Here is a 22,357-nt window from a genome sequence, read left to right as displayed (position 1 = left end):
TTTAAATAGGGCTTGGCAATATGACGGTATTGTTAGCCTGATAAATTTTGTTACAATACAATACAGTAATCTTTTCTGCACATATCGCACATAAGTTATATCGTCAGTAACGTTACTTACACTGACCAACTGCATGTTTCATTATAAAAAGAGCAAAATTAGTCCCGTTTAACTGGATGCAGTGCAACACAATATGCAGAATATTGAATTAAAATCATTGTATTCACAGTTTTAGATAGATAGTATTTTTAAATGGAGCACTACTGGTCCTTTTTTGCCTGTTTGGACTGACAGAATGTCTGAAAAGTAAATATTGTGACATTATATCATGAAAATTTCTTAAAGTATTGTGATATTAGATTTGTGCCATATTGCCCACCTCTACTCTCAAATGGTCTAGCCCTGTCGATATAAGCTTCAAGCAAACTTTGAATTGACAGCAGGAGATTTTGGCAGAGTTGAACCTTTGTGCCTTCTGCTTGCAGCATGACCGGACAGAGCGAGCAGTGTTTGTTCTTCGTCTCCGTGCCAGACCTGAGCAGGCTGTGCCGTGTTTTCCTGTCCTTTCAGAACTGTTCTGATGAAGGAGAGCTAAGAAATAATCAGCTGAAGACCTGCAGGTGGGCTTTGCAAACACACTGACAACACTTGGCAGAGAATTTGGTAATTGTAGGACTAGCTGAGTGATTTTGCTCAACATAAAGTACGATAAATATTATTCTATAAAGATATAGATGCTATATGCCCAAAAGTATCCAGACACCCTTTCTGATTATTCAGCTACTTTAAGATGCACCCACTGCTGACACAGGTGTTCAGTTGCACACAGTTGCACATACAACCCAATAGAATGGGATGCTCTAGAGCAGCAGCACAGCTTTATACCCCCCTAGCTGACACCTGTGGAGCAGTGGAACTATGTTGTCTGGGGTGATGGATCATCCAGTATCTTTAAGATGAGTTGGAGTGCAGTTAGTGATCCAGAACTAATCATCGAACATCAGTACCTGACTTCACTAATGCTCTTGTGGCTGAATGCAATCCAACCCTCACAGCAGTGTTTCAACATCTAGTATAAAGCCTTATCAGAGGAGTAGAGGCTGTTATTTCAGCAAAGGAGAGGATAAACTCTCTATTAATACCCTTGTCAGAAGAAATATGGGATGAACAGGTCTCTACAGACTTTTACACATATAACGTACATATATATATACATATATATATATATATATATATATATATTCTCTGTAATTTTCTGTTGTTTTTTATACGTCGCTTAAGAAACGTCATGAAAATGATGTTTATTTTTCACTCTCTTTTTCAGAGAACTTTTGCTTCTGTATTCAGGCGTCGTTGCGTCTCCTGTGTTGGGCTCTTATGGGGGGATCAACGTGATAATGGCTGTAAGTATGAAAATTACCTTGTGACTTGATGGTGTAGTGTATCGCAGCACAGTTACCACAAGTGATGCTGTGATAAGCCTATCTGCACAGGAAGTATCTCTACTTCCTTGCAATGATCTTTTTCTCACAGATTCAGCTAAATCATGATTGTTTACTCTTTTAGAAGAAAAGGTGCAAAAAGGGTTCTTTGAGCAGGGCCTTAGAAAAACCACTGTTGGTTTCCTAACGAACCATGTTTGAAAACAGATTTGTGAGTGTGAAGAACTTTTGTTAAGGCTTAAAGAACCTGTTAATAATGTATAGGTTTTTTGCCAACTTTAGGTTTCTTCCTAGAATCTCATCATTATGTGGAGGTTCTTTAAACTTCAAAAAGGTTCTTCAAACTCACAGTTCCCTGCTTTAACCCACCCACTTCAACAGAGGTTGATAATGAGCTAAATGGTTGGATCAGGTGCGTTGGAAGCAGGGAAAACACTAAAATGTGCAGAACAGTGGGTCTCCAGGGCTCTAGGGTTGGGAAACACTGGTCTAAAGAACCATCAATAGAAAGAATTTTTAGTAAACAGTCCTTGTATGGTCCGTGTGTCAAACACAAGGCCGGCAGGCCAAGTCAGGCCCGTGACACAGTGCTATTGGGTCTGCAAAATTATTTTAATTTTCTATTCTTATTAACCCGTTTCACCCAGAGAAGCACAACAGTCCCCAGCATGCACTGCAACATAGTGTGCATTCTGACCCCCAACAACAATCTATGGGTCAGCGGTTACACAGAAAGAAAAGATGCCTGGTGTCTAGTTCAAGCAAATAGGCAGTTAAAAACCAATTTATTTTTGTTTAGAATTATTTTTGAATACGTATTCTATGCCTGTTTTTCTGTTGCAGTTTTGGCATATTTTAAATAAACAATGGCCCGTTCGGGTCACGGCAAAATGTTAAGTAAAGATTAAATAAAAACCAAACTGGCCTGCGGATTTGCTGAAATTTTTAATATGGCCCTTTTAGTGGTTGAGTTTGACACCCCTGTTCTGTGGCATCACTCAGAGAACCGTTTTTGGAACATTTATTTTTTCAAGTGTAGTGTCACAAGTGTAGAGTTACACTTATTTCAGTTGTTTGATGTTTGTGTGTGTATTTTCATTTATCTTTTTGGATCCCAGCTGTTTCACATTATCCTCTTTATATTTTTTGTTAAGTAAATGGTTTCAGTGTTATAATAAGGGAACAGATGTGCAGTAATCAAGCATCAAACAAACAAGAAAACACTGACACACAACAAAGAAGGAGAACCATCCCTGATACAGACAGGTTAAAGATCATCAGACAACCTTAATTGACAGTTAACAAAATTAAATGTTTTGGCAATGCTTGGTCAAAGGAATGCATAAAAGTAAACAGGTAAACAAGGTGGCAAAAAGGAAAAGAATGAGGAAAAAGGGGATCAGTTCCTTCTTTCATCAGCTTCTTAATGTCTCTGTTTGAAATAAAAGATAACGTGATTTCCAACCGTTTTAAATTTAGATTGTTTGCCTTTTAATTTATCGCTGTTGTCAGAAGAAAACCTCATATCTCCAAATGAGAACTTTACAGGAGGAGGAAAAAACCTACTTTACTTATACTGTAAGCCGGTGGAACCAGACATTTCATTTTGGGCCGTTTATCATTAAACTTACACACAATCTAAAGGGCAACAGGCTTTTTCAAATTATGTCAAAAACTGAAAAACGGAGATACAACAGCGATATGTATGTTTTTCCATTGCTAAATAAAAAAATATTCTGTAGCCATTGCATAATAGAAGTCCTCTCTGTTCTATTAGAAAATAAAGCTGTTATATCAGATCATCGCTTCTAGATTAAAGCTCACGAGTGCTGCTTCTTTGCATCCCTTTTAAGAGTTTGTGTGCGGTGTCTGTGCGTGACAGTGTCTGTATGCGTGCCTACACAGTCCGTGCTCAGGCACGCTCCGTGAGAAGCCAAATGGCTGGTGCACATTCCAGACATTCTGTCAGCTATCTTCCCGTTCTGGATTCAGGCCAACGTAAAGCAGTGGCACAGAAAGGAAGTGTCAGGCTCAGCTAATGAGCTGCCCATCTATTTAACCCTGCTTTGGAGCTCTTGAATGTGGATATGATGAGCTCAACAGGAGCTTTTCACTCATATTGTGCATACAATGTCAAGCTCCAGGCTAAGCCTTTCACTTCAACTAGCAGCTTCGGTGATGTTTGAAATACTGGTAAATAATTAACTATGTTATGGTTATGTAACTGTCTTCTGTACTTGTACAGCCAAAGGAGACACAAGCAACATAAAATCATAAAAGATGTTGGTGGGAGTATTGGTGAATTTTATTTTTCATTCCATTTGCTCAGTTGACACTGAGTTATTGGTCACCTGTCAAATTTCCCCTTTTTATATCAAGACTTTAACCTTTAGTTAAGCTCTACATTCACCATCTGCTCTGTTTGTCTTTGTCACTCTGAACTCTTACTTAGATAACATTTTTCAAGAGAGGCTTCGTCCAGGCCTATGCCCAGACGCATGGTCTACAGGTCAGTGAGGATTTAAAGAGATAGATGAAGGTGTTGGCAATGGCAACCAGTCCCTTTATCTAATTCAGATACTTTCATGCTTCTGAAGCTATTCTCAGTCTCTGCATGCAAGTTGATGTCCAAAAGTGTTCGGACACCTCTTCATATTAGTGAATCCAGCTACTTTAAGGTGCACCCATTGCTGACGAAGACATTCAATAAAACCTTGTAAAAAATCTCCTTAGAAAAGCATTGAGTGTAGGGTCACCATGCCTAATGGCAATGGTCAGCTGGAGGGGTATGAACCCCCCCCCAGCATTGAGCTGTGGTGCAGTAGAACTGCATTCTTTGGAGTAATTAAGCTCCATTTAGTACCTTTGGGATGAGTGGAAGAACTGCTTGTGATTCAGAACTAATCATCCAACATCAGTGCCAGACCACACTAATGCTCTCGCAGCAGAATGCAATCAAATCCTCACAGCAGTGTTCCAACTTCTAGTGTAAAGCCTTCGCAGAAGAGTAGAGGCTGTTACTGTACTAGAGGGGAACAAACTCCCTAATAATACCCTTTATTTCAGAGGAAACGGTGAATGAGCAGGTGTCTACACACTTTTGGACATATAGTATAGTTAACTTTTAGGAAAAGGTCATTCAGGTTGTTACAATTATGCACAAGGGCAACGTTGCAATTATTTTACAGGCCAAAAGATTGACAAGTATACTCACATGACAGAACTGTAATATTTTGTGAGGAAACCAATTATATAAAAAATCTAAGCTTTGAGATATTGAATGTAGTGCACAGTTTTACAGCACCTTAAGTAATTGTGAGTAGAAAGAATGATTTATTTGCTAAAGCTACCTATTTATGGGGGCACTGTCACTTGTCCCATTGACCTTTGTGTTTGAAGTCTCTTTCTGCACTGTAATGCTGAAAGCATAAACGTTTATGTGGAGCATTACATAGTTCAGGCCACAACACTGCAGTTGCAGAGGTGCATATTTTTACTATGTACATTGGACATAATATGAAATTCAGGGTACAGAGGGTTCTGTAACAGGTTTAAAAAGCATATAAAATTAACTGTAGGACTATTCTGTGATTTAAAAAAAAAATCATTTAAAATTGATCACCTAAGTGAACTGGCTATAATTAGTTGCTATATGCATGATTATAACACATATAAATTCACCTACTGTTTTTTTGTTTTAGTGAAAAACAGCCTGATAGATGCATCCATTTATATGCATTTTCTTTGCTACAGAGCGTTTTATTCATTTATTTTATTTAAGTCATTTTAAGGGGTTCCTAATTTATTTTTTCCAATTAAATGTAAATGTATTTTGCAAAAATGTAAAAGCTTTTCTTAATTTGCTGCTGTTTGGTCCATTTTATTGTTGACCTTTAATAGAATCACTCTGATTAACTGTATTAAGCTTAATGAATTGTACTGAGCTTTTCTATAATACATGATTTTCTCCTTCTGCTCTCTGGAGTTTAGTTAGGTTCTCCTCAGAGGGTTCTGCCAGATGCTCTGCAAACCTGTTTGTCTTACACCATTACTGCCAGACTGGCCCCTAACTGGAATAGAGTAGGCCAGTACCTTATAGCAGGTAAGATACAGTAAAAGGGGGAAAAATGTCAGTACTCCAGCTATCACTGGACTACAACTGTCTGTTCTACCACTTGTTTGTGGTGTGGGGCTAATGGCTTTATGCCCATCTCAAAGCAATACTTTAGAAAAAGATCACATTTACACAGTTTCCCTTTATGAGAAATGTAGTTGATCAGCCTTATAGCAAATATAATTGATCACCTAACAAAATTTTATTTCTTTTTGTGCTGGAGCTATGAGGCTAATGTAGCTAACAGGTAATAAAATGTAATACCCCACCAATTAGCATCATGCAAACTGACCATTTTTATTGGTACACAATTGTCACACAGTGTCCCCCCAAAATTGGTAGGATAAAAGCTACATTTGCTTCGTAACTCCTGTGCAAAACTGAAGAAACAACCTTTGGACATCAAACATGTCTTGACTGATTGCATTTGAGTGAAACTGTGTACATTTTTCGACAAGTTATTGCTGTAATTTCTGCTGGACATATATGATTGGCTGGCATGATTTAGTTTAATATAAACAAAATGAGGCATCTCACATAAGGAATTCAGCTTTATTCACAGATCAATCCAAATTTATAGGGATGATTCAGTCCCATTCTCTCCTCCCACTGTTTTTATGAGTGGCTGTAGGGATCAGACTTTAGATTTTTTCAATTGGGTGTTCTGCTTAAATGCAGAACAGAGAGATATAATGAGAACAGTAGACAATCAAAATAGGAAAAGATGTTAGTCAGCTGGTAAAGAACCACCGAATTACTCTGTATTTAGTATAATAACATAGTAGGCCTACAATAATAAAGTAGGCCTTATTATTCTGTTATCATCTATGCCTCTCCTGTCTTTTGTGGAATGCTTTCTCATACGAAGTTACCACTGCAGATTAAAGGTCACTGCCAGCTCTCTGTTCTTTGATTATGTTGTTAACGTTTAATGCAGTCTGGCTCCAAACTTGCTTGCTGGTTAGTGGTGTTATTAATGATTTGGTCACTGTCATTACTGAGCTAATGTTTTTATATACCTTACAATTACATTCAATATCATTTTACTTTTAACCACTACAGTCAGTGAAAGCTGGTTAATAAACTATAATAATTTCTTATGTTGTGAGTTGTTGCAGTTACATCTATTCAGAATAACACCTAGAAGGATTAGTTTAGGCTATATCATCAGTAATGATATTTCCTAATGCATGTAATACGTATGCCACATTAATGTCATTAAATGGTATTCATTATGTGAGTTTTCATTTCAGTGCAACCCTGAAATCATTCAAAAGTTTGCTTAAATAAAGTTGCATGTTGTATTTACTTATATTGTAGCTCATCCAATAAAGTACATACAACATTTGTGCAAATAATCTCCGTCGTGGGTAAACCTTGCCAGTGCTTTGTCATGCCCTTGTGCTGGAGGACGTTGTGTGGTGAAACGGCCCTAATTGGCCTTGAGCTTTGTTGAAACTTTAACTTTCTTCCACAGCTATCATAACTTCAGAGATACCCTTAATTCCTTTGGCAGAGGTTTGCAATACTGTCAACGTGCATACATGTTTTAGATGTTATTTCACAAATAAATGGCAGCATATTATGAAACAAAATTAATATGTTTCCTAGCTGTCATATCTAAATCTCATAACTCAGTTTTTTTCCATTTTCTACACCATTTAAAAATAAAATGCCACACCTTACATTGTGGGAACATTTCATGACAAATTGACCAATAGAAATGGTCCAAAATAATTTGGAACCAAATCTTGTTACATGAACGTTCACTGAAATTAAAATCTTTTTTCCTTCTCCTGTAAAAATACCATTTTTTACACCTGTGACAATTTAAGAAACGTTTTCCTATATTTTGCTATGATTTTTTTTCTTGTCTCATGTTGACAGAGTAAAGAATTCCCTTTGCAACATCTTTAGAGATGCAACCAATATTATTTATTTCATGCCATTACAAGAAAGGCTAACCATTTCCTTGCATTCATGCTATGTTATGCGTTCCCCAGGAAAGGACTTCCTGTCTGATGCTGGAAAACTGATAGCTGTTGGTAGGTTAGAGTTACGCCTCCTTGCTCTAGATTAGAGAACAATACTCCGACTCTTAGCTGCCCTTAATAGTTTCTGTTCATTTCACTGTTCGTTTAGTGTGTTACTGGGTATCTGTGTGAAATGTGGATGACTCAGTAATGAATAAATGCTCTCTAAAACTAAATTTGTTCCCTGTTTGGTGGCATGTTACCAGATGGGTTAAATTCCTTATAGAACTCCACCACAAATAATGCCAAAAAGTGTCCTGAGTTCATAAAAATCCAACTTTATTTAAAGGGGAATTCCACTGATTTTTCAAAATTCTTGTAAAATTAAATTGTTACGATATAAACAAAGTCATTTAGAGTAGTTTGATGGGAAATGCTCTGTTTTAGAGAAATTTACCAAGTCAGAATTGCTCTCAATGGAACCAGATGGCTGAAGCTTTTAATGCCACTAAAGGTTCCCTCACAGACAGTTGTTACATGAAATGGTTACGAATACACTGCCTGATGTCTGAGACATTGTTTTAAGGTAAGATTTTGGCTTGAAAAATATTTAACAGCCATACATGGTACATGCAGTGCAATATAAAGCAAAATAGTCGCCAAAAGAAACCATATTTAGCCATTTATTAGGCACATATAAAACTCTTTAGACTATAGATTCACTGGTAGGTTCACTGGTAGGTTCACTGCTCATTTTGGATAGTAAAGAAAATGGCTATGTTTGTGTTGTAGACACCACGACTCCTATCACAAGCATTGATGAGTCAGTAGGTTTTTCGACAATGCACAATTGCGCATCAAACACTTTGAATTACTTTGTTTACATCTTAATGACTTAATTGTTCTGGAATTTTAAAAACTAAGTGGAATTCCCCTTTAACATTTTACATTATTGGACATTGTGTAGTTTTAACAATTTAATTAATTTACAATTTAATTATTTATTTATCTCCTGACAAAAATGAATCTAAAAAGTAAAACCCATCTCATAAACTTGTCTTCTCTATTATCCAGCTAATAATCTGCAAAAACATTTTTCACCCCTGCTTTATATACCTCTTCACTGTAATGAGCTCTTCTGATCTGAAAAAGAGTATCATGTACACAGTTTATAGTAGTTGGTGATTTTGGTGCTGATGATGTTTGTGTTTTGTTGACAGTCCCGGAGCTGAATGTGAATGAGACTCAACTGTGGGTCAGTGTGAAGGCAAACACTGTAAGGCTTCCTCCAACTTTGGTAAGAAAGAACTCTTATAATAAAAAATAATGTATATATAATAATCTTTTGAATAACCAGCACTTTTATATGACTTAATCTAGCATTTTCAATACATTTATTGTCCTGGGGACAGGGGGAGTGCTGTTAACTTGCAGTAGCCCAGGTATTTGGTTTTGTACTAAATACTTAGAACTGTTAGAGTTGTCTATCTAAGCTTGCAAAGAGATAGTTGTTCTGCATTTTACGCCCAGTACTGTGCAAAAGTCAGAGACCATCCTTCATTTATTTAATTTCCAGTCAAAATGACCATGAAGTACAAATGTACATTTTTCAGGAGATATTTCTGAGAAGGTGAGATGAGATAAGGAAGGACAATAAGTACAAGATTGGTCGACCTAGTAGGCAAACAAAATTTATCATCAGATAAACAGCACTTGAAGCTTTCACCTTAGGAGAGATAGAAGAGATAGGAGAGAGGAGAAAATCAACTCCATTCTGCTTCAGATCTGAAAAAATCCACAGGTGTTTCTGTCCATCCTTCCACTGTGAGAAGACAACTCAACACTATGAGTCTGAGGGGAAGTGTAGCTGCCAAGAAGCCATTACTAAGAAAAGGAAACAGACAAAAAGAAGAAAGTTTGCAGGTCAAACAAAGAAGCTGCTGGTGTGTTTTAGAACAATGCACTGACCATACCAGAGCACAGACCTCAACATCTTTCAGTGTGTTTGAGATTTACTTGAATCATGAGAAGCAGAAAATGCAACCAGCTTTTAAGACTGAACTTTGAAGATGTGGAAAAATATCCCCGCAGATTTGTTTGGAAAACTGAAAGCAAGTCTCCTGAGTAGAATGGACACACTAATACTGGAAAAAAAATGATATTATGTTTTATCATTGAGGCTTCTGTGTAATCTTCTGTTAAATGCATGTTTTCTGCTTATTTTCCTGACTCTGAAAGATAAAAAATTAAAAAATTTAAAAAAATTTGTTAAGCTGTTACTTAACAGCTGCTTTGACTGGAAATTAGATAAATGAAAGGTGGTCTCTGACTTTTGCATAATATTGTATATGTATTAATTGTTCCCTGACACTATAGAGTGATAATATAGGTGTAGTCTTGAGACTCAGTGTCAGTATGGATGCATTCTAAATACTAGTCAGCATTTTGACAGTCTGGAGGCAAAGCCCACTGCTGAATGTCATCTATGCTCATAACAGATACTTCAGGCGAGAGCATTTCAGTAAAACTTCCTGTAACACCTTTGACATATTTCAAGATGTGACCTTTGGCCTAGTCACATTGTACCTACCTGAGCTCACCACAGGTGAACTTTTGCTATACATGACTACTGGATGAACGAGTTTTCTTCATTCAGTCTGTTTAGCTAAAACAAGCTTTAGGCTCCCTCCAGTGTTATGTGTGCTCAAGCTGCACTTATGGCCCTCCAGAAAGGTTTAATCTTAATAGTGCTTAAAATGTTGGTATTTTCTTGTGTTTCAATTAACTTGCACATTAATACAGAATTCTGATATTTCGTATCAGTTTAACCTTGCCAGTCTTTCTGTTTCTGTGGATTGTGATGGTTTTATCAAGTTTTATAGGCTCACTTGGTATTGTCTTCTCTCTCATCAGCTGGAAGACTTTGATGTTCCTCCTCTTGTGATGAAAAAGTTTCTCAGTAGCAAAGAGGCAATTCTCCACACCACAGTGCCAAATAACTGGTGCTACATACTCCCAAGGTGGGCCTTTTCTGTGTGGGCAAGTAAGTGTTCAGGAGCCTGTAGAAATAAATAAACAAGTACTGACTTACGACAATTGGTAATGGCTGTTTTTGACAGCATATCATTATTACACCACTTGCAAAATTAGACTACATATGTATGCACTTTTTTACACTCCTTGTGTGCTTGCTGTTTTACATTTTGACATAGTAAAAAAACACAGACTTACAATGTTAGACTTTCTTTATTCATTTTACAAATGAATAGACAAAGTGACATTTGAAATTGTCCTTCATTTTACAAAAACTCCAAATTTCATTCATTTAAAAATGGCAAAACTATTTTTTAGTAAAGGAGGTTAAGATTATGGTTAGGTTTGGGGTTAGGCTTAGAAAAAAATCTATTACATATAGATATGTGGGACATGTTATTGCTTATATTTTGCAAAAGCCAGAGACCACCATTCATTTCTAGTCAAAGAAAAAAAGCATTAATTACTAAGTTTTTAATTTTTGAGAAGATAGCTAAGTGGATATTAGATAAATGATAATCAACTTGCATAAGGAAGGAAAAAGTCAAACGAAAATAAGTGAAAAAAAAAACAGCTGGAGTTCAGTAAGTGGCTAAAAAAACAATGGACACAATGTTCACCCCAGCGCCCAGACCCCAACATTATTGAATGTGTTGGGGATTACTTGGATTGTGAGAAGCACACAATGCAACCAGCTTCTAAGACTGAACTTTGGAGGTGTGGAAAAATATCTCTGTAGATTTTTTTAGAAAAACTAAAAGCAAACCTCATTAAAAAAGGGAGGCTGTAGTTGGCACACTGAATACTGAAAAAAGTATATTTACTTGTTCAGACTTTTGTGTAGTTTTCTGTCAAATATATGTTTCATTCTTTTTTACTGACACTGAAAAATGAATTTTTGTACTTAATGACTGTTTTTACTGGAAATGGGCTGCCAAAAAGGTGGTCTCTGACTTCTGCACGGTACTGTAGGTACTTACATATGGAATGTATGTATGATCCACATTCTGACGTAGTACAAAATGTGTGTGCATATTACTAGCATGAAGAGGGGCCAGATCATCAGCATCAGTCGCAAGATACCCGAGGAGTGTCCATTCAGCTCTTATTCTGAGCTTCAGAATCACTGGACCAGCATGGTACAGACGCAACCTTATACACTTCATGTTATCACATGTTAATTCTCTTTTTTAGCCCATTTTCAACATGGATTAAACAATGACCCACTTGTTTAATTTATTCTAACATGGCACTTTTTATGAGGGGCTAGAGTTTTGAGTATTTCTGTAAATATTTAAGCAGCTAGTCAGCCAGGTTTTACCTTCACACTGGGTGAGACAGATAACCAGCACCAGAATTAAATGAATGGATCCATTACGACAACGTAAATACGTAATTGTGGCTTTAATTATGATTTGCTGTAATAAATAATTCATAAACTCCTAATTCATAAACATTTCTTGGATTTTCACTCCTTCAGCAAAAACACATGAAGTGTGTTTGTGAAAGGTGATACCGAACGACATCCAGATACGCCTATAAAGCTTGTCTGAATGTCAGCCGTGCCATTGTATGTTAGTTTACAGCACCTCGTTATTTTGAATTTGGCTCTTTGTAGTTTCATTAAATGAAACCAGGAGGGATTATATTTCACTTTGGATTCTCTGTTTCTTCAGAGGCCAGAGTAGTTCATGTATTCCTGCTGTGGCCTCTCCACGCCATGTGTTTTCCATTCACTCAGTGTTTTCTACACGGGTTTTATCACCTTCACTCTCACGCATGTGTAAATCTACTGTCACTCTGATGGCAGCTCACTGAGACACTCTCTAGAAGTTCTGAACCTTTGAGGTAGTTTCTGCACTGAATATTCACTTTGTTTACAGTAGAGATTGAAATCTAACCTTTGATCGCAAACAAACCCAAACCCGCTGCATGTTGACAGCGCCTGAAACAAGCAGATTGGCATACACACCCTTGCATATACTGCACACTGACATGCTGAATTTAAATCATTTTTTTTTCTTTTTGTTTTGCATCATTATATGCTTACAAACACACACACAAACATATACAGCTCTGTACTGAAGTGTTGATTTCAATCCACAGGCCCGGCCACTAGGGGGCCCTCAGCCAGCATGAATTCATAACAACCCACACAACATTTAGAACATTAATAAACTGAAATAACACAAGCCAATGAAAGTAGATTTAGAGAATTTTAAATTAATTGGGAATTGCTATCAGTTGGTAGGTCACATTTTGTAACCGGTAGGTGATGCATTCAGCAGAAGGACAAGGCTGCAGAGGTTTTAGGGGCCCAACATTTATTTACCCTTTAACATTCAGAGACTCACCAAGGGGTCCGGCTTCTCTTCAAAAAACAATTCTGCTATAGTTACGATATGAGGCTTGTAACAATAGAAGAACCCGATTTGGTGCTGTATAGAACATTTTCCAAAATGCTCTGTATAAAATCATATACAACATATCAATCTGAAGAACTGTTTTACCAGGCAGACCAACATTTAAGCATGCAAGTGCTTCTTTGAGTTCTGTGTAAAACCTTTATTGTTACTGAAGAACCATCTTTTTTAAGAGTGTAGTCTTTTGTGTCTGAGTGTAGTATTTTGTTTTCTTTGTTCAAGTTTACACCAGCTAAAGCCGTTTAGTTAGTGATACAGCCTCACTGTCTCTGCCTTAACAGCGCATCCTTGGCAGTTCACTCACATTAACCCTTTTCAGATTTGTTTCAGAGGCACAAAAAATATGATCTCTATTCTCTGTTATGCAGCCAGAAATACAACCATAAATGAAAATCAGTCAATAAAAATCAATAAAAATGTTCACAAGAGCATCAACATCCCAATATTAATATATACTTATTTTTTAGAGTTATTTGAAGAAGACTTCAAATAAAGTAGTGAAGCATATAATAAAAATGAAGGAGTAAAGTGATGCTGTAAAATATTACATATTTAGTTACAGAACCTCACACATACTTAAATACCTGTGCAAGTAAATGCATTTACAGACCACAGATGTGTTTATGTGCAAATGCAATAATAACATAATATATCTTAATCACAAATACAAGCAAAACTGTTGCATTTGTAGCCCTGTTAAAGTTTACAGTGTTTCACTGAATTGGCAGCTTGTATATGTTGTCTGACTTTCTGTGATGCCACATATCAAATACCCAAATATTTGAACATTTGTATCAGCTTTAAAGAAGTCTTAAATATTCTTCTTAGTCCTAATATTAAGTTTAACCTGATTCCTGCAGACACCCTTCTCTGTAACTGCATTTCACTGCCTCACTTGTCATTTGCAGAGAAGCGTGACTTGGAGGAATTTGTAAACCTCAAATATTTCACCACATTAAAAAACATTTGGCATGCTCAAGCAATTGAAATGAAGTTCAGAAGGGGCACCCTGCCTGGACAAGGGTATAATGTTTTATTCCTGTATGAAAACAAATGATAATTGACCCGCACTTATTTTGTATGATAGGAAATTATATTGTGCTCATCGTGTTGTAATGTTTTTTATCCCCTTTAGAGCATTTAGTAACCTACTGACCTCTCTGTCTCCCTCTATTTCTACCTCTCTATCTCTTTCTGTCTCTCTCTCTCTCGGTTTAGTATGGGTATCATCTGCCTCCATTAAACAAAGATGAGGTGGTGTACTGCAGTGTGTACTTCAAACTGATTGGTGAAAAGCTTTTCACGTATCTTTTTGTACATATAGCACATTTAAGCCAGTGCATCTCTCAACTAGAAACGTATTCACACACTTGTCCACTGGTTTAGACTGGAAAAAATATTAGCAGTTTGGTGTAATTTGGTTGGTGCATTACAAGCTAAAGTAATGTTTTTGTAAACCTTATTGAACCATAAGCATACTCATTAACATAAGGTGATTAGTTTTAATAATTATTGTGTTTCAGCCACAACAGTTGATACATGTCAGACTGGCAATGGCTGTCTGAATAGATTCTGTTTTAATTTGTCCATGCTTTCAGTGTTTTATTTCTTTACGCTGAATATGTCCAACTCTCACCCCATTCAAATTATATTTCTGCATATTGTTGCCAGATTTCATGTTCATACTGGCGCCAGTGTCTCTGGAACTGCGCCTGTGATTATATCTAGAAAGTCTCCAGTTACTTCATTTAACATGAATTCTAAAAACAAAACTCTCAGCATGTGGTCATATGAGAGCAGGTTGGCATGTTTGCTTAGCTAATTCAGTATTACTGTGTTTGTTACCATTTGATTTATTTTTTTTTCTGTTTGGGAGTGTTTGATTTAGGTGTGTGTCCTTAAAATCTAAATTGCTCAGATATCCTCTGAGTTGCATTCGCACTCAGCCAGTGCAGATCCTTCCTCGAGTTGACCTGCAGGGGGTGCTTGGAGCCTTCATGTCAGATCTGAAGAGTTTTCTGGAGAATATTTGTAGCTTTCCTGCCCAAATGACCAACAAGCCCTTCTACCATACTACCAAACTGAGCAGACCTATATCGCAGGTATGAGACAGCAGTCACTGTTCTACAAGAAAAGTGTTTTGTTTTGGTTATTTGTTTGTTTGTATACTTACTGTCTAAAGGTCAGAGACACCCTTCATTTATTTAATCCCCAATCAGAACAGCCAATAAGTATGTGTTACACAGCATCAGAAATAAGCAGGAAACATATATTTAAAAGACTTTTTTTCAGTATTTAGTGTGTCCACCCTTTACCTTTATTACAGCTTGTGTTCTTTTCAAGAGCCTTGCTTTCACTTTTTCTAAGACTTCTGCCACACCTTTAAAGTTCAGTCTTAGAAGTTGGTTATGTTTTCTGTTTCTCACAATTCAAGTAAAGCTCATTCAGTGATGTTGAGGTCTGGACTCTGAAGTGTCCAGTCCATTGTTCTGAGATTGTTCACGTGCAGCTTCTTTGTAAGATTTGTGCAATTTTCTTCTTTTATGTCTATTTTCTGTTCTCAGTAATGGTTTTTTGACAGCTACACATCCTCTCAGGTCCACAGTGTTGGGTTGTGTTCTCAAATTGGAAGGCTGGACAGAAACCTCCCAAAGATTAAATCTTTAAGCGCCATTTATCTGATGGTGACAGTTTTGGTGGTCCATCAGATCTTGCAGGGCTGTTTGGAGACCCATTTTCTCTTATTTTTTAATGATGTTTTGAACTCCAGTTTTTTTCACTTGTTTTCCTTTGAACTTCTCTTTCTTATGCAAGTGAATGATCTTGTGTCTAATCTCCTCAGAAATATCTTTTGAAAAATTAATAACTTGTACTGAGTGCCTGTTTTTATTAGAACCCAAATAAATGAAGGGTGCTCTCTTTACTCACTCTTTACTGTAACAGTACTGCTTTTGGTGTAGTTGCAAATAAACATTTGATTTAGACAGGATGTAAAGTTTTGAAGTCTTAGATAAAACATCCCAAACTGTTACAGACTCAGATAAAGCATGTTTTCCCTTCTTTACTCTCATATCTTCATATAATTGGATTATGCAGTGAGCGCTAATCCATTTTCTAAACAGATTAGTGGCATACGGAGTGATAAAACAGAGCTCAAAACACTTCAGTGAGCATGTAGTGATTACTTGAACAGCAAGAACAATATCACATTCACACCATTTAAATAGAGCTCAGAAGGAGCCAAGGGAAATCCATGCTGAAGTCTGGATTTTCATTCTAGCAGATTAAATTTCTCTGTAATTTAGCTTGCTGTAATAGAAAGCTATACGAATCATCCATCTGTTAATTTTTAACATACTGATCTTGTGTGTTTGTGTCTGAATTTCTCTTTAGCCATGATGGAGCCGTGTTATTGTGAAACCACTCTGTGATCTCTGTGAATACTTCAGTGTTGTATTTTCAGACAGAGACAGTGTCTCCCTCACCTGACCCTGTGCTGCAAGAATAATACACCAGCTGTCCCAGTGTGCTCTTAAATTTGGCAGGCGGGCTGTGAACATTTTCCTGCTCAGAGATGATAAATTACTTCTTGAGTCAACTGAATGCAAGCAGGGAGAAGCCTCTCTCGCTCAGAGACAAAGTGTGCATATACATCGGACAGCACTGTCTGAGGTAGCACTCCGTCGAGATCTGTTCTCCCAGACTTTCTGAATAATATAAGGTGACCGCGTAAAAAAGCATGTTATAGGAAAACTCAGAGTTTCCAGGCAGAACAATAACTGACCCTACATTAGGTCATTTCCTCTCGACTGGATTCCAGTCCACAGATGTAGAAAAACACTAGCAGTGTGTGCCAGGCGAATTGATTTTATTTATGCTGGCCCAAGCTCACTTTGGTGATTTGAAACTATGACAAACGAAGTGGAGTGTGATGGGAAAAACAATTTGTGTCAATCTCTGAGAGTTAGTGCAGATGGGGGGCTGTGTTTTAACCCTACTGGATGTTGATGATTGATAATGACACGTAATCATGATTAGATTGTGGTTTGTGTAGAAGAGGCATACACAAGCAGCAGTCATGACACTGTAACATGGGGCTTCAGGATTTGTGAAAACAAATGGTTTTTACTCATCCAAGTAGGCTCCTGTGATTAGTTTTAAAACCACCACAGCTGTGCTCTGTATTTTATTTCTGGCAACCTGCAGAACTCTAAAAGCACGTTAAACATCTCTCAGTAAAAAGTATGGTGCATTTATGCAATGAACCTTTAAGTTCCTGTAATACATCTGCATCATTTAAACAGGTTCCTCCAAGGAGAAACTGCGAGGGTTTTTTTCCAAGCAGATTAAATTTCCTTAAAACTCAGTGTTCTGAAATAGAAAGTGCTGCAAAAGTTAGAAAACACCCTTCATTTATTTAATTTCCCGTCAAAATGGACATTAAGTACAAGTTATTCATTTTTCAGGAAAAAGTCAAAAACATATTTAATGGAAAATTACACAGATGCCTCAACAGCAATTTTTTTCAGCGTTTAGTGTGTCCACTCTTTGTCTTTATTGCAGCTTCCCTTCTTTTTGGGAGTCCTGCTTTCAGTTTTTCAAAGTAATATGCAGGGCTTTCCACACCTCCAAAGCCCAGTCTTAGAAGTTGGTTAGAATTTGTGCTTCTTACAAGTAAAACACATTCAGTGAGGTTGAGGTCTCTGGGCTGGTCAGTCCATTGTTCTGAGAACACCAGCAGCTTCTTTGTTTGATCTTGAGTCTATTTTCTTTTCTCAGTAAGAGCTTCTTGACAGCTACACATCCTTTCAGACCCGTAGTGTTGAGTTTTTCTCACAGTGGAACGATAGACTGAAACATCTGTGAATTTTTTTCAGATCTGAAGCAAAAGTCCTTTTCGTTCTGTTTATCTGATGGTGACAGTTTTGGTGGTCTTGCATGATTGTTAGAAGTTCTGTATTCTCTATATGTTTATCAAAGAATGCAGTTCTTCAGATTGATGCCGAATGTGTTGTCTATATGGTTCTTTATAGAATCTTTTTAAAAATGGTTCTATATAGCACCAAAAGCGTTCTATGCATAAGCAATTTACAACATATTCTCCCATCAGTCTGAAGAACAATTTCACCATGCAAAGAACCATTTAAGCATGAAATGGCTGTATGTAGAACTCATGGTTCTAAACAGAACATTTCCTTTTACTAAAGAACCCTTGAAGAGCCCTCTTTTTTTTTGGCCATTTTGATCAGAGATTATCTGCTTTATTCTACTGGGTTGAGGAGGGTGCTGGAGCCTATCCCAGCAGTCATTGGGCGGGAGGCAGGAAACACCTTGGACAGGTCGCCAGTCCATCACAGAGCGTTCTTCTGTCCATTTTCAACCAATTTTTTCATTCTTATATTCGTACACTCTTTAAAATTGTCAGCTGCCTATTACACTGTATTAGCATTTCAATGTAATGTAATGGTCCAACATTATTTTTCAATAAATGTCAGTACATTCATGTATTTTAAGGTTAAGAACGTTTTGCTTGTTCTGTAAAGTTACCGTTTCAGAGTTATGAGGTTTTTTTATGACAGTGGTAATATACTAACTTTTCCATGGTTGTGTCAGACTGCAGCTTTTACAGTCCCCTCTCTTCCTCAATTTGTAGGTCCCTGGGGCCCCACCTGCTAACTTGACAACAAACACAACCAGCAGGCTTGTGCTGACCCAGTTCCACAGCGGCTGTGCACCAGGGAGGGTGCCTCTTTCTCAGTTAGCAGCCCCTCAGCGGCCCCTTACTCAGCCTAGAAGTCTAACCAACATCAGCAAGACATCTACAACCACAGAGCTTGGCAATTTTCAAACCCAGAGCCCCAGTTTGGAGTCGTCTCATTGCCATCACACATACAAACGCAATTTCCCCTCATCCCATACCTCACTCACACCATCCTCCTCTGCCTCCTGCCTCTCTTCTGTTCATCCTTTACCCACTCAGACTCAGCCTGCTCCTCAGACGCCCAAACTGGTTCCAATCTTCAAAAACAAATCAATCAGCCGCCATGTTAACGTCACTAAGATTCTGGCAGAGAAGCAGCAGAAGAGAGCAGATGCACAGAGCCAGCAAATGTCTGGAGGATCAGTTAAAAGACCTCATCCTTTCTCCTCTCCTTCCCCTTCATCCCACACTACTGCGGTTACCCTTACTCCATCATGCAGCCATCCACCTCCCCAAAGCGTCACTCTGCCCTTCTCTAAGAACCGTAAGAGAGAGCACAGAGTCTCTCTACCTGGCCCACAGGAACCAGTCTCTAAAACACAGCCACTCACCATGCCTGAGGTCCCCAGCAACAGAGGGGTAAGCAAGTAACCACCACAAACCTCTACAGGTTATCTACACAATTCAGTGGTTGAATTTCAAATATCTCCCTGCTGCCTGTGTAGTGTGAGTTTGGAAATTTTGGCTTCTTCACCCAAATAGAGCACTGTATGTCCATTAGGGCCATTATTTTAAGACTTACTCCATTTCTGAGCCATTTGAAATTCAGCCAGTCTAAAATGTTAATTTAACCCCTCAGTCCTATTATTTAGCTATAAATTTTTAATGCTGATACTGATTAGCATTACAGAAAATTGTAACACTTATTTCTAGAGTGTTACGAATGCAGTAAAATGATTAAAATGTATTTTGGCATTTGGCGTTTTTCCCCTATTTAGCTATGTCCAGTGCCACCTGCTAAGTTCTCCCCAATTAGCACACGCTTCCTCTGAATCATGTGAAACCAGTGCTGGAGGGAGAGAGTACTATCCCTCCCACCCAGAGAGTACAAGGCCAACTCGCTTGGACTCCCTGGCACAGATAGCTTTAGCATCACTTGGGATGGAGTGTGTGGTCTCCTGATGATAGGGCCAACACTTAGCCCCATCATGCAGATCTTTTAACACAGTAGCCCAGCGTTGCCTAAACAGTCTGCTGTTCAAGAGTACAATGAATACATCATTAGAATATAAGTTTTATATACAGGTCAAATCTAAACATCTGTCCAATGCTGATACTATTTAAGTACTTCTGCTAATACCGATATGATTTCAGTACCTACCGTCATACATCCCTTAAGGTATGTAGTTAAAAACACGAGTGAATTTTGGGCCCTTAGAGTTTAAAGGAATACTCCAGCGTTTTTCAGTCCAATCTCTGTCTGAATCTGTTACATGCAGTTGGTTACCATGCAACATTTTGACATGTTAGTGAAAGAACACTAATTGTATTGAGATTAGGTTGAAAATGTGAAATATAAAATACAGAGTATTCCTTTAAGGGGTTAAAAAACTGAACGGTGTGACCTCTATGACTGTACTATTACCATCATAGTCTGTAGATGTTAATTTAACCCTGATGATTTTATTGTTTATAATGCAGATGATTAAACATTAGACAAAGTATTTCAGTGTGCTTATCTCTGATGAGAGCCATCTAGTCCTCTTGGGGTAAATTCTGTTATTAATGTGGTCTTTTTCAGGGGGAGGTTTTTGAGTCCTGTCCAAAGAGACCCAAAGTGACCATACAGGAAGCAGATGTGGTGAAGTATGCCAAAAACAATCAGGTAATCTAGCAGCCCTCTTCTCTGCCATCTTTCCTCTGTATCTATGTTTCTATGCTGTACATAAAACACAAAAATAGCAATATACATTAGAATTCTAATGTCTGTTTCTCTGTCACTAAAAAATAAGAATTTCCTCAGTTTTATTTTGTTAGTTTTTCAGTCTCCATGAATTTGTTCACTTTGGTAAGAGAAAGTTTGTGTGTGAAGAGCGAATCAATTTGATTTAGAGTCCATCAGCACCTCAGAGTTGCTGGTCATAAAACAAATGAATTGTCTGGCTGTCTCTAAATGAAATCCATTACAAGCTTGGCATGTGCTCATGACCTGGATTAGATGCCATTAAGAGTGACGAGCCAATGCATCATCTTGATGTAAGTGGCAGGAAAAAGGTGCTCAGAGAGTTGAAGCATGCAGCAACAAAGAGTCCTGCCCACCTTTAATTAATAACCTGGCCACATGGTGATTATGGCCTCAATACCTAAATAATTTATTAATTATTATACTCATAATTACACCATCTCTCCAGTATTTATTCTGTATAAGGTCAACTCTGTAAAATCCAGTTTTGTCTGCAGAGAAAGAAAAGCAACATGACACTGAACTTGTCACAGGTCTAAAAGTGCGAGGGATTGTGTGATTATGAGCATTTATGTTGTATATGTAGCTATTAGTTTCATTTACCTTTCAAAAAGCTTTCCATGATGTATTATGAGGTTGTAATCATGTAAATGAATTAAGAAGACTGAAGTTCTAATATGAGATTACATAAAAGCTGATGTTTTGATTTTTTTTGTTGCTCTTAGCTGGCTAAGATCAACGTGGCAACTCTGCAGGCCTGGCTAAGAGGTCATGGTGTCACTGTGCGTTCAAAAGACAAGAAGGAGGAGCTGGTGTCAAAGGTCATGCAGTGCCTGCATGAGCTATGAGGCAGTGTAGTCAGCAGCATCCAGATGGCTCCAGGTATAAGATTCCTCTCTAGGTAATCCACACCTGAGCAGAAATCTAGCCTACAAAGCATTTTGCTCACAGCACTCATACTGAGCCAAGCTTTTCACTGTTCACATAAACTCTCACATGAACTGTTCACTGTTCACTTGAACTTTTTTCTTCCGTGACTAGTTTAGCACAAAGTTGCATTTTATTCTGTGCAATTAGCACTGGATTTTATAGACCTGACATTGTATTTATAGATCTAACAGAAATGTATCAAATCACACTGCTGTTACCTGTATTTCTGTCCAATGTTTTGTGTTTGTATTGATTTAAATTGTTTATATAATTTGTTCTAGGCACCTGTTCAAGAGCTTTATGTCAAGCAAGATCTGATCTTGCAAGGTTAAAAATGATTGTCTTACACATGAAAATGATGAATACAGATGTCTTCTTAGTATACTGTTGTCTCCTTTGTTTCTTTGGTTGGGCTATCAACTTCAAATCACTTTCATTAGTTGTAATAAAAATATCAAACCTAAAGTACCTTTGAATCCTCATTAGGATCCAGTCTTTTTGGTATCTTAATACTTGAAAAAGCAACCAGTTTGAACCGTTGAAGTTCTCGGAGTGATCTTTCCATAAGGCTCACACAGAGAATTTCAGATGACAGCAGGCTCTGGGTTCTGCCGACGCAGAGAAGTATGTGATGCAAGTGTGAAAGAAAGCTCTGATGGTGGCTCACACAGGCCCTAACGATACTCGTGATGACAGGGAGCAGGGAGCCGGAGGATTCCGACTGAAATGGAAATCAGCCCAAGCCACTTTGATGGCTAATGAAGGAGCCAAAACTCTG

General features: G+C 37.7%; 1 protein-coding gene across 3 annotated transcripts; it reads left to right on the top strand.

Moving 5' to 3' along the window:
* Nucleotides 1-431: 431 nt before the first annotated feature.
* On the top strand, nt 432-21,961 carry LOC118816054 (uncharacterized protein C18orf63-like). 3 transcript variants are annotated; one of them, XM_036582563.1, is made up of 13 exons: nt 432-620; nt 1,325-1,403; nt 3,895-3,951; nt 5,433-5,544; nt 7,560-7,601; nt 8,750-8,826; nt 10,443-10,549; nt 11,605-11,701; nt 14,204-14,289; nt 14,904-15,087; nt 18,639-19,325; nt 20,488-20,571; nt 21,375-21,961. In XM_036582563.1, the coding sequence occupies exons 1-13, from the start codon at nt 487-489 to the stop codon at nt 21,495-21,497; spliced, it is 1,869 nt and encodes a 622-aa protein (XP_036438456.1). In that variant the 5' UTR covers nt 432-486; the 3' UTR covers nt 21,498-21,961. The 3 variants fall into 3 exon arrangements, with proteins under 3 accessions (XP_036438456.1, XP_036438471.1, XP_036438464.1); XM_036582578.1 differs by lacking the exon at nt 3,895-3,951; XM_036582571.1 differs by lacking the exon at nt 7,560-7,601.
* The last annotated feature ends 396 nt before the right edge of the window (nt 21,962-22,357 follow it).

This window comes from Colossoma macropomum, unplaced genomic scaffold, assembly GCF_904425465.1.
Source record: "Colossoma macropomum unplaced genomic scaffold, Colossoma_macropomum, whole genome shotgun sequence".
NCBI lineage: Eukaryota > Metazoa > Chordata > Actinopteri > Characiformes > Serrasalmidae > Colossoma > Colossoma macropomum.
This window is presented reverse-complemented; position numbering and strand designations above follow the sequence as displayed.

Bases quoted from the DNA above. Each gene is read 5' to 3' on its own strand.
- LOC118816054 (XM_036582563.1), top strand. From the start codon at position 487: ATGACCGGACAGAGCGAGCAGTGTTTGTTCTTCGTCTCCGTGCCAGAC. The intron at 621-1,324 runs GTGGGCTTTGCA...TCTCTTTTTCAG, and splicing joins AATCAGCTGAAGACCTGCAG to AGAACTTTTGCTTCTGTATT. The intron at 8,827-10,442 runs GTAAGAAAGAAC...CTCTCTCATCAG, and splicing joins TAAGGCTTCCTCCAACTTTG to CTGGAAGACTTTGATGTTCC.